Raw genomic sequence first — 12,435 nt, 5'->3', positions numbered from 1 at the left:
AGGGGCCAACAGTCACGTCAGACATTTTTACCCAGTAATGAAAGGAATGGGATTTAAATAACTGCTGCATTTGACAGGTCTGGTAGGGAGTCTCGCTCATGCGCCCGCCACACAGGTCGCCGAGGAGGCCCCGCCGTGTGACTCTAGATTTGGGGCAGTTTTCCATGCACATTAAAAATGCTTCATTTCTGGGATTTGGTCTGATGAAATAGTCAGAAGTGTCAAATGTTTGTGCATGAACATGTGTGTTTTAATTCTAGTTAGTAAGACCAGAAGCAACTTAAATGTCCACCAGGAGAGGAACATTTGAAGACCCACACTCTCCAGTGGATATGCTGCATGGCCATTCATGTGCTTGTGACAATTAGAAAATGTTATGATGTGGTATTAGTGGTGAGCAAAAAGCCTGAAAATAAATAATGCTAACCATTAATAGTGTTCATGGGTGAGTTTGTATATTCTGAACTTTCTTTGGCTTCCCTTGTTCTTTTCTATATTTAATTTTTTTAAACGATAAAACTGTATACTTGTTTAAAAATAATAGTGGGACTCTCAGTGATGTTAGTGTTATAGGCCTTTTTTCTTGAAAGGTTTTTAAAAATTTGAAAGATGTCATCATTTTATAATGCAATTTAATCTATATTTATTCAATACCTGTTAGATTACATAATGGACAGATCCCATCCCTGCAATTCAGAAGACCCTGCAGTCTGGCAAAGGAGATAATAAAATCATAAAGATGACAAGAGTATGAGCGAGAATGTTGTAAATGTCATAGGCGGGGCAAAGTGATATGGAGGATTCAGAGAAGACAGGAATTGTGAGCACAGCAAATATGAAAAATCTGGTAAAAGCAAACTAATTCTGAAGGACGTTGAGAGTGGTCAGGGTGTTGACCAGCAGATATTGGGAAAACTAATAGGAAGGGAAATTCTAGGTTTGGAGTTTTGTTTGAGCAAAGCCCAATGTGGAGCTATGTGGAGAAATCCAGTGCAGATGAATTATGTGCAAGTTGAGGGAGAGGGTGGCATCATGGGTGATGCTATATTACTGAGGGGCTAGCATGCCAGTGTGGAGTTGGCACCTCATTCTGTGGCAGAGTGGATTTGGGTTCGTGATGGAGAAATGAACTTGAACATGACCCGGCAGTGGCCGTATGGAGAGACAGGAGGAGGACTTGAAGTGGGCATGTGGCTGTGACATTACTCCTAGAGCCCAAGTGGCCAGAAGCAGTAATACAAGGATGTCTAAAAGACACTGTGGGCTCAGAAACTTACTCAGACGTGGGAAGAAGAGGGAGGAAAATTAGCCAAGGTGGGTCCAGGCCGTTCGTGCCAGAATGGTTCTCTGATGTTGTCAGCTTGTCCAGGCGGAACTGGCTTATGTGTGAACAGACCTTTGCTTCCTGCTGGCCCCTGGAGCCTCACAGCTGCAATGCATCTGCTGCGGTGGCCTGCTGCTTGTCGCCTGAGTCCACAGGCCCTGTGAAAACGACAGGGCCCTGTCCTCATGGTGGTGAGAGCAGCTCGGGTCATCTCTTTGGTTTGCCTCCAGGTAAGGCGCGGTGGGCTGTTCCCTGGGAGGTGTGACCAGAGCCATGCAGTCATTGTCCTCAAAGACAGAGCAGATGGGCCCCGTGGGAGATGCCTTTTGAGACCACATGCCTCCAGCCACATATGAGTCGACTATGGGGACGCGTGAGCCACAGAGTATAATCTTGTGAGGATAGAAAGATGCTAAGAAAAGATGAGACAGAGTCTGACACCTCCACTCCCCAGCCTACCAACTCTAGTCCTGCGGAGAGGCCCATCAGCAGGGTGGTGGCTGCTGGAAGAAGACACAGTGGCTGGGCAGAGGGCGTGTTGTGCGCTGGAACCCTCTACACAGAACACCAAGTAGGGGGAGACTTTTGGCTGTTTCCAATCACCCCTTTGTCCATCAGATTGTCTGTCAGTGGTTACTTCCCTGCAAACGTGGACCCTTGATGCTCAGTAGTGACATGGAGCCCCAGGCAGGTGCCAGGAGGAGGAGGCCTCCCCAGTCATGCAGGGACTCCTTTCCCACACATTTCGTTTTGGGAAGCTGTGCTTGTATCTCTCTCACTGCACTGCCACGGTTTACTGTTGTCAAGATTTCTTGGTTCAGTTTGACTTTTCCTCCCATAACATGGTGTCTAGTCTTGAAGGTTTTCTTGTATTTATTATGGTTTGTTTATTCAAGCATTCTAGTTAGGAAATGAGGTTGACTTTCTAGTGGTTAAAGTGAAAGAAAGGAAAACCAAAGTGAAGATAACCACCTGACATGTTTTGCTGGTGATGTTGGATGACTTTGTCTTTATTTGAATTTTGTGGTTTCTGTGAAATTGACTTTTAATACTTTAGTTTTATAGGTTTCTGGTATATATCCAAATAGTCAGGATGGTCTGCCTCGTTGACGGCGGCCCCACGAACCGTCCTCAGTTTCTTCTTGTGGCCTCCCACCGCATGTGACAGGTAGGGGCAGGAAGTGGGGAAAACACCATTAGTGTGGCATTGTGAACAGGGCAGTCAGTCACGTACAGACGCCGCACCCCCTGTCATCCCACTGGCATTCAGGGTGGAGTTGCTTTTCTGGTTTTTCCTACTGCAGCAGGTTTCAAGCACCGCTTCTTTGTGTGTTTCCCCATGACCAAGGCGCCGTGCTTGGCAAAAATGATTTCATAAACAGCAGAATATATTCAGAAGCCTCCCAAATGAAATCACATTTAACTTTAATAGAATTTTGACTGTGAGATTTCATTTTAGTATTTGTTATAGCGAATTTCCCTTTAGAGGAAGAAATAGGTTGTCATTTAAACAAAACTTGATACTTGGAGATGAGCTTGCCAACAGCAGCACCAACGGCATTTTACTGTGATGCTCGTCGCACAGCCTTCTTGACGGGTGGCTGGCGAACCTGCTTTTGAGTATTATGAGACTACCTTCGTTTTTCTGATGGCTTCAGTATTAAGCATTTTTTTGATTATGCTTGTTCACAGGTGGAAAACTCTGGTCATACATCAGCAAGTTCCTTAACAGAAGTCCAGAAGGAAGCTTTGACATCCAGGAGGTGAAAACATCTGCGCTTAGGAAACTGTCCCCGCAGCCGCCAGTGGGCTGCGCCCAGGGCGGCAGCAGCTTGGAGTCCAGAGCCAGCGAGGGGGGCAGCACACCTCTGGCTCTGCCTCTGAGGGCAAGCCTGACCCCCAGCTCCCAGGACAGCATCCACGACGAGGACGGCCAGGGTGGGTCCCCTGGGTGGCCTGATTCTGGCTCTAGCTCGGAAGAGGAGTGCACGACTAGTTACCTCACTTTATGCAATGAGTACGGGCAAGAAAAGATCGACCCGGGGTCCCTGAACGAGGAGCTTTTCATGACGCCCAAAGGGGATGAGGTGGACCCCAGAGCTGTGGGGAGTGCCAGAGCACCCCTTGCTGCTGCCAGCGACAGCCCCTGCAGAAGGAGGCGAGCCCAGGCGCTGCAGGGGCTCCCGAGGGAGGGTGAGCCTGCCACTATCAGTTGTTCCAGAACTTCAGATTCCCTCAGTCGGTCTAAGAACAGCCCCATGGAATTCTTCAGGATCGACAGTAAGGACAGCACAAGCGAACTCCTAGGACTTGACTTTGGGGACAAATTGTACAGTCTGAAGTCAGAGCCTTTGAAGCCGCTGTTTCCTCTCTCGGATGGAGACTGCGCCTCCCACGGCTTTGACGCTGGGGAGCACGGAGCCAGGCTGACGGCGCAGGACACCATCAGCAGGGGCTCAGAGGACTCTGTCCCTGTCATTTCTTTTGAAGAAGCTGCGTTTGATGATGTCAGTGGTGCTGATGAAGGAAGACCCGACCTTCTTGTAAATCTCCCTGGTGAGTCGGAGGCACCCAAAGCTGGTGCAGCCGCGGGACCAACGGTGTTCTCACCCACGCAGGCTGGCCTGGTGGAAAGTAAACTCCTGGAAGCCCCTGATGTTCTATGCCTCCGACTAAGCCCTGAGCAGGGCCGGGCTCCTGAAGGGGCCAAGGAACTGTGGGACCCAGCCAAGCCCAGAGCCCAGAGCCTGGCTGAGAAACACATTGCCCAGGGCCAGCTGGGGATGGTATTTGTGACAGCTGTTGATCAAGGTGGTTCAGGGGATGAGTCTTTGTTGCGGGCCTCTGAACCTGAGTCCCAAGGGCCTGAGTCGGCAGGGACCGCAAAGAGCATGGAGGACAGCTCAGTCCGGATTTCTCACCGGCTCTTGGAAACTAGTGAGTGTGGCGCCGACGCAGACACTGTACACACAGAAGAAGTGTTGCTGTTTACAGATCAAACTGATGATGTGGCTAAGGAGGAGCCGACTCTATTTCTGAGAGACACTCAGTGCAAGGGGGAGAGTGGCTTAGTTCTAGAAGGCGACAAGGAGATACATCAGATTTTTGAGGACCTCGATAAAAAATTAGCACTGAACTCCAGGCTCTCCATCCCGGAGGGCTGCATCCAGAGGTGGGCAGCTGAGATGGTGGTGGCCCTTGACGCCTTGCACAGAGAGGGGATCGTGTGCCGAGACTTGAACCCCGACAACATCCTATTGAATGATAGAGGTCAGGGACTTCTGCAAATGCATTTCTTTTTATTCGCTGTTGCTTCCAATTAACTGAGTAGGCGTTTTATCTTGTAATTAGTATCTTCATTTCCTGTCTAGAGCTTCATTATCAGTGAGGCACATTCACCCCCAGTAATAGCTTCTAGTACTTAATGATGCCATTATTCTTAATGATACTGTTTTTAGCTACAAAAGGAGTAATTACAGTTCACTTCTGCAGAAAATGGAAGAGAAAAATGTTTTGATTTCTCCTGTCGTTTTGTTTTCAGGACACATTCAGCTGACGTATTTTAGCAGGTGGAGCGAGGTGGAAGATTCCTGTGACACCGCCGCCATGGAGAGGATGTACTGCGCCCCAGGTCAGCCGGTTCCCTGCCCCCTGGGAGGTGCTCTGCACTCTTCACAGAGGGGGCTCGGGGTGAAGCTGTTATATAACCCATGCCTCGTGCTGTGTGTCACTGCACTGCCACTGGATGTGCTCTCCTCGAGCTGGCAGCCAGTGGTCTCGACTTCATGGTGTCTGGAGGGGCCCTTCGGCACCCCGACTGTCCCCTCTGGGGGTTTTTCCTGGGGTGTGCGGCGTAGCTGACTGAAAGTAAAATGCCTAAAGTGGAAAGTGGATAAGACGCAGAATCAAAAAATAACAGTGCGATGTGGCTTCAGCGATGAGTCGGCCTCGCCTTTCAGAGCAGATTTTAAATTCTTTCTGTGTTTGAAAAATTTTAGGAAGCCTGTTCTTGTGTTAAAATAGCCTACTTACACACAAGTCTGATGTCGCAGGTTGTTCCTACTCTTACTGTATAGTCTTATAAAAAGTAGAGTTTTCCCCCAGGGGGTGTTAGGTGCCTTGCAGCTGGTCGCCGGCTGCTGAGGCTTGAGCCCGATGGGGCTGTTGCTCTCCCGGTGCGCGTGGGGCTCTGCCTGAATCCGGCGCTCCTTCCGCCACCGTTTGCCTTGTGCCCGCTTTCTAATGTGGCCGTTTGTCTCTGCCCTGGCCTTCGGGAAGCTTCAGTTGGTTGTGTGGACACAAGCTTGGTTGGCGTTTAATGCTCCCTGGCCAGATGCTATGGGCCTGATGCTGGCATTTTCCTGGCGTAGTGGGAAGTGACGGAGATCAGGACCCAGAGACCTGTCGTGCTCAAAGTCACAGCCTTCACTGTTCAGAGTTGTTTCTGTATTGGGCAGTGACCCAGTTTTTCTACCTACAAAGCAAATATCCTGAAACTATTTACTGAAAGCAAGGATTTGGAATTTTTTCTGCCTTTTTCTTTCCCCTTCTTCCCCTCAGATATGATGGGTTTCATTTCTTGGTGGCAAGAGTGTAAACTCACACATTTTTGTTTCTCTCAAATAGAAAACTTTATGTTGATTTTTGAAACCTTATTAGTGTGATTTAGTTACTGGAATAAAAAGTTTCACAATTAGTCATTTTATTATGGTTCTCTGATTATTTTTTCATTATCCCCCCCCCTTTTTTTTTTTTTATAAATTTTATTGTTATATTCCCCATACAATTGCAGCCCCCCCATTCTGACCCCAATCCCTCCCCTCCCGCCCCCGCCCCCCTAAAAGTGTCTCTGGTTCATAGTTTTTTGTTGATTTTGATTTTCACTTTCTTATATTCATTTTCCTGGTCCCTTATTTAAGTTTTCTAGATTCCTGCTATGAGTGAGACCATCCGGTACTTTTCTTTTTCTTTTTGGCTTATTTCGCTGAGCATGATCCCTTCCAGCGCCATCCATGTTGCTGCAAATTGCATGTGTTTATCTTTTTTGAATGCTGAGTAATATTCCATGGTATATATGTACCACATCTTCTTGATCCAGTCATCTATTTTTGGGCCCCCCCCCTTTTTTTTTTTAAGTTTTTATTTATACAAGAACTGGGGTACAGGCCAGATGTGAGGGAGGGTGAGAAGACTCACCAGAGACAGAGTGGGGAACAGAACAGGCAGAATGACCGAAATATACTGCTGAGGGGAATAGTGGGCAAGACAGGAGAGATCTACTGCACCATGTGGGTTGCTCCGTGGCTGGCAGGGATCGAACCGGCACTGCAGAGCTGCAGACGGCTTCACAGTAACCGCGTTCAACCACCTGCGCCACTAGAGAGGCCCTGTTCCCCTTTTCTAATTTGAGAGGAAGTAACATTTTAGGTACCAGTGTACATAAGTATATGTTAGTTGTAATGGATTTGGTGGTTTTAGGATCAAAACTAAATATTAGGGTTCTTTTAAATGAGACTTGCTAAATTCCAAAAAAAAAAAAAAAAAAAAAAAAAAACAAAAAACGATATAAACCTCTCATCAAAACCACATGTTTATGAGGGCGTTGTTTACTGTTTATAACTGACTCATCCCCTAGTTTTGTCGTCACTCTCTCATTGAAAACTATCTGTAGGCCTGTGGAATTCTAGCAGATTTTTTTCCTTCAATTGAAATTGTTATGTTTCTTTTAACAATCCTTGGCATGTTGCTGTCCTGAGAGTTTCACTGTGTGTGGAACAAAACTGCACTATATCCATCAGCAAAGACACACTTTCAATTTTATGGACTGAAATACAAATTTCTCACAGAGAAGTTTCCAAGTTCTAATTTTTAAAGCCTTTTCCCAGAAATCACAGTTCTCCTAGTTTACCAGGAGGTGGCAGTCTGCTATTAATGGATTTTTGCTGTCATCTCCCAGGTTGTCCTTCACTAACATTTGAAAAAAGCTGCCATCGGAAGAAGGGCTTTGTTTTAATTATTTGCGTGAAAGAATTGTAATTGCAAGCTTGGTGAGTGCACCATTGTCCTGGCATTAGGGCATGCGTGAAACCACCTGAAAGTACCTTCCTTCTTGGGCCTGTTAATTTGTCGTGTCAGCATGACACACCACACCCAGCCATGGCCTCATGAGCAGGAGCACTGGTGTCCTGCCTACGGTGGCATAAAGCGAGCACGGCAGAGCTCAGCTCAGGCTGTGCTCCTATTCCTTGCTTAAAATGCCGGGAATCGGGGCACAAGTGTGTCCATTCCTGTTTGTCTCAAAACTGAATTGCAGTGATGCCGATGAAAACAAGAGGCCTTCCTCCCTCTTGTCAGGGTGGGGGAGCTAATGGCAAGGTGCTGGCATTTCAGCACCCCAAAACTCACAGTTGGCATGTGCCTGGGACCCCAGTCCTTAGGCTTTTCCTCTGTCTTGGGAAACAATGCTGGCTGCGTCAGCTCTCCTGACACAGCCCCTGCCCTCCCATTCCCCACCTCTCACCTTAGCAACACTGTCCGGGCCGCTCCCGAGCTTGCAAGCAGCTGATGTTTGGTTAGAGAGTAAAGTGGCCACAGATTAGGATGAGGGTGATCACTTCTGTTTGAACAGCATGCAACCTCTACCCTGCCGCATCGCCCTCCTGGGAATCCTTATCACATGTTTATCCTAAAAACACTACCCACCTGCCCTGGATTTTAGAATATCAGTGTGTTTCTTTCATCTTGTGGATGATGTGCCTTGATATTTTGAGAAAAATTTCCAGTAACAGATTCGATTTACATGGACAGAAACTTGAGCAAATGCCAAACTAGCAGGGGGGCCATTATTCTGCTCTATAAATAAGTTTAGAAAAGAAAAAACACACACAGAAACCTGTGAATCAACATGTTTTGGTCTAATTGAGGGGAAAACAAGATAGATAAATTTTGAAATGCAAATGATCACCTTCTGTTATTTAAGTCTAGTTTCTGCCAACTTTGCAATCTTAGACCTTCATAAGTCATAGTGATTTTGACAGTGAACACCAGTGAGGATGTCTGATCGTCACAAGCTTCTACAGCAAAGTGAACTTTTTTTTAAGTTGCCACTTTTTCATGTTAAAGAAAACAAATCCAACAACAAAAAGACAAAAACCGTGGCGCTTTCTCTGTCTCCATCTGTGGAAAAGCCAGGAAATAAATGGCTGCAGCTGCAGGCCCATCAAGAGGCCTTGAGAATATGAATCACTGATGCGCCCTGTACTGATCTCAGAGTGGGAGCCTCCCTGAGGTTCCGTGTGCTCTTAGGTTATCTGGGATGATTCTCCAGGAGTTTATTTAAAATAAACATCATCCGTGGCAAAGGGTTCCTTTCAGAGACTCCCAGAGCGGAGGGCAGGAAGAGAAAGTGCAAAGAAATAGTCCCTGAGGCAGGAACAGCTTCTGTAATGTGACCCAGAGGCAGTGTGGTCTGGCTTCCATGTCGGAGGCGCCTGGGACGGTATGGGACCCTGGATAGGAGCTCCTGTTTTCATTGTGAGAGAGTCTAGATAAAAAGCTGGAGCAAATTAATTGTTACTTTAGAGGACTTGTAGTTATTCTGATTTTATTTATATTTGCACTCCCACACATGTGTGCACATAATATGCACACACAGGCACACACATGAAGGATTGTGTTTTATCAGTGGAACTGTTATAACAGTGTAAGTTTTTTTTTTTAACAGTATTTTAAGTATAAAGGAAAAACAGTCAAAGCGTTTTCCTCTTACTGGTTGTTTTTTTTCCTAAGCATTCTTGACACTTATCATAAAACAGAAGCTAGGAAATGGAACCTATAATATTAAGCATATGAAACACAAAGTTTAATATGCTTTCTAAGACAAGTGAGTAAAATTGTTTATATGTCTGTTGTTATGCTAATAGAATCACTCAAGTTTCCTATTCTAGTCTTAACAAGGTGATACAGCATCTGATTGGCGTGTCCTTCACCTTCTTGTTCCACCCATTGTGTGCCTTTATAAATGCTTGAAATTTACATTGATATTTCTCACTGAATACTCTTCTGACTTGAGAAATTGCAGGTGAATATGTGTGTAAATTGAAGAAGTCCGAATGCTTTTTATGGTAGCCCAGTTCCTACACTCCCAGATGTCAAATGACACCTTTGCTTCCTCTCTTAGGCGATTTCACACTTGGAAACTGCTCACAGCTGATGGTGAAAGTGAAACAGAAAAATCATGCTGAAAACTGTCTGCAGAATTCAGTTTTAGAGCGTGTAATTTATTGACCACCGCCCTTTGCTCTGCTGGCCCGACTATCAGCTCACCCATGAATCTATTTTGTGGGGTAGTCTTCCCTGCCTTTCTGCAAAATGTGCTTGTCAGGTGATGGGTTGCTTTTTGAGCACAGCGCTCGCTCCCAGTGGCAGGCTGCACTTGATTGTTAGATCTGGGACTCAGGCCGTGCATGGCTTAAAATATCGTGAGCCCACCATACCATTAAGATTTAGGACATTCACGATGGAGTTATCAAACCTCGGTGCTTGTCCTGCGTCTCCTGTTAACTCATTGCATGACCTTGGGCAAAGCATTTAGGACTTTCTAAGACCCTAATTTACCAGTGGTAAAATGGACTTGAGTATTAAAAAAGGTAGATGGCAAATCATCTAATATCTTTTTACATTTAATAATAATTGAGATTCATCTTATTAATGCAAGAACCCCCCCCCCCCACCATGATAAATATTGATGTTTTTGTCTTACATTACTAGGATCAAAAGGGTTATTTCATTGGGGAGCTCTCTAAATATGTATTTTTACTTATTTATAGAGTTTCTATATAATGTGGAAGTGAAGGATTTTTGGGAAATGTTTTCATGGAGAAGAAAAAAATTAACTTTTGAATAGGGTGAAATTTGAATGCCAAGGTTCTCAGTAAGCAGAGAGTTTAAAGGAGAAAGAATTGTGTACATCTGAGGATTTGGCAGAGAGGTTCTGGGTAGCTTCCCTGAGCACCAGGAATGTAATTTCAAGAATGTGAAGTTGATAGAAAAGGAAAAAGAATACATTTTGAAATAATAATGATATAGCTGGAAACATGACTATCCCTGGTGTAGTCTTTTTTTTTTTAAACATTTTTTTTTTGTCCGAAGGATAAAGAAGAATGAGGTGGAGGCAGCTCTAGAATTGAAAGAGTGAAAAATTTGTGGTTAATATTTAAACATTATGTTTCAAACAGTAGCTCTTTTGTTTGATTTACCCTTAAGCAAAATTTCAACAGTAGCTTTCTTGTACATAGTGGATGTTTTAATGTTTTCCTTGAATGATCAAGCAAGTTTGAATCCATTGCCTTTAGTTCCTATTCCCATAAAAGCCTGACCTGTGTCTTCTTTGGGAGAGCAACTTGTCAAGGTTGCCATGTAGTAGTGAAGATTTTGCGTTCCAGAAAAGCTCCCTGGTGCCTTTCACCCTGTCTGCGATGAGCCCGCGCCGTGTGTGGAGCAGAATTGGGATGACAGAGAACTTCAGGGTAATGATGCTTCCCAGGCCGCTCTGTGTGGTTTGAGGGCCTAGGCCTTTGGTAAGGTGTGTCCCGTAGCCCTCAGGGATCCCCTCAACATGGCCAGTCATGTCACTTCTGCGTTTGGTCCTGCCGCATTAGCACAGACTGAGCCTAGACTGCTTCTCAGACTATGGAGGTCCTGTTAATGTGGTGCCTGCTCAGGTGATGTCAGCCATCTTGAGAAGACGTTCTTCAGCTGGTAGCACTGGAGAACTCAGAAGGGTGAAAGGATGAACGTTTTCACACAGAAGAAGTGAGATTCAGTCTCTGTGTATGTTCCGTGAGACTTCCTGCCATCGGGCGGGAGGGGACCAGGAGATTGGATAATTAAAAGGAAGTTAAATTTTACCTCTCATTTACCCCAAACTTTTTCCTAATGATCTTGGACAAGAGTCTCTCAGGAGAGGCACAGAGGCAACCTGCTGGCAGCCTGAGTGGTCACTGCAGCGCAGCTGGTGCATCTTGGTTTTTAGCTCTCAGTTGAATTTTGACGACTGGTTCAGTTCATGGGCCTTGCAACCGCCTTAGGACAAGAGGGAAATGAGCTGTCTCTTACCTCTGCTATTTAGCAAGGAAGATGTCGGTCTGAGCCTTAAACATTGTTTACCATGGTTGCTGCCAGCTACTTTGACCAAACCATGAGGTTCTGTGCCATGAGACACTTGCCAGCTGAATATTGATGAAGTGACCGGGATGTGCGTTCCTTCCAAGCAATTACATATATTTCCTTCTGATAAATGTTTTAAATGCTAAAGTATTAAAAAAACAAGTGATAAGGCAAGTAGAATTCCTGAGGCCCCTTTAGCGGCTGTGCCCTGCTCTGACCTGCTGGGTGGCGTGCGGGTGGGGTGTGCCCGTGGCGGCCACCATCTCAGGCCGCCTGCCCTTCGGTCCGCTATCACGGCTTTGCTGGGGAAATTGTGGGGGAACATGAGGCACTTGGTGGCCATTCAGAATGGGGTGGTTGTGATATGGTCGATGGAGACTGGAGCCTGCTATGTGGGGTTATTTCCTCCAAAAGCGCAGGGGCTAGAGAAAGTGAGCTCGGAATCACGGTCAGCCCAAAGTGCGGCACCTATCCGTTTCTTACTTTCTTTTGCGAGAGAACCATATCATAATGAGACCTCTGTGCTCCTCTCACCAGCGGGTCTTGGCTCTGAAAAGATGAAGCAAGTTAGACCAGAGCCGTGACCCAAGTCATGAAGACAATTGCTTGGAAGATGGTGCCAGGTCACCGGGACAACCAGCTCAGGACTGGGGATGGGCATTTCGCAGGCCTTGCCTGAGTTAGCGCAGTGTGAGGTGTGATTTCGTCCAGTTCCCCATGAAACCACAGGCCAGGGTTTCAGGAACTTTACCCGAAAACCAGCTGAATGAATAATATAGTGGCAACAGGAAGCAGAGCTGGAGACTGGGGGAGCCAGGAAGGCTGGCTGTGGGAGGTGGGACCCCCACATCCCTGCCATTGTGGGAGCAGACCCCCAGCTGCTGCAGACCCTTCTCTGGAAAGTGCTGGCCTTCACTGATCTTCTCCGGACCACACTCGGGAGA

At 46.3% G+C, this 12,435-nt stretch overlaps 1 protein-coding gene across 4 annotated transcripts in view; it reads left to right on the top strand.

Annotated features, from left to right (window-relative positions):
• Nucleotides 1–12,435, top strand: part of RPS6KC1 (ribosomal protein S6 kinase C1) — a gene marked incomplete at both ends in the record, with an annotated part of 126,033 nt that overhangs the window by 99,468 nt on the left and 14,130 nt on the right. For all 4 annotated transcript variants that reach the window (XM_084244842.1, XM_084244844.1, XM_084244843.1 and 1 more), the window contains 2 exons: nt 3,017–4,594; nt 4,866–4,955. In XM_084244842.1, coding sequence (XP_084100968.1) covers nt 3,017–4,594; nt 4,866–4,955 — 1,668 coding nt within the window. The remainder of the gene's footprint in view (nt 1–3,016; nt 4,595–4,865; nt 4,956–12,435) is intronic.

Source organism: Talpa europaea, assembly GCF_964194135.1.
Source record: "Talpa europaea genome assembly, chromosome: 10".
Classification (NCBI taxonomy): domain Eukaryota; kingdom Metazoa; phylum Chordata; class Mammalia; order Eulipotyphla; family Talpidae; genus Talpa; species Talpa europaea.
Note: the sequence above shows the minus strand (reverse complement) of the source record. Positions and strands in the feature narration are given on the sequence as shown.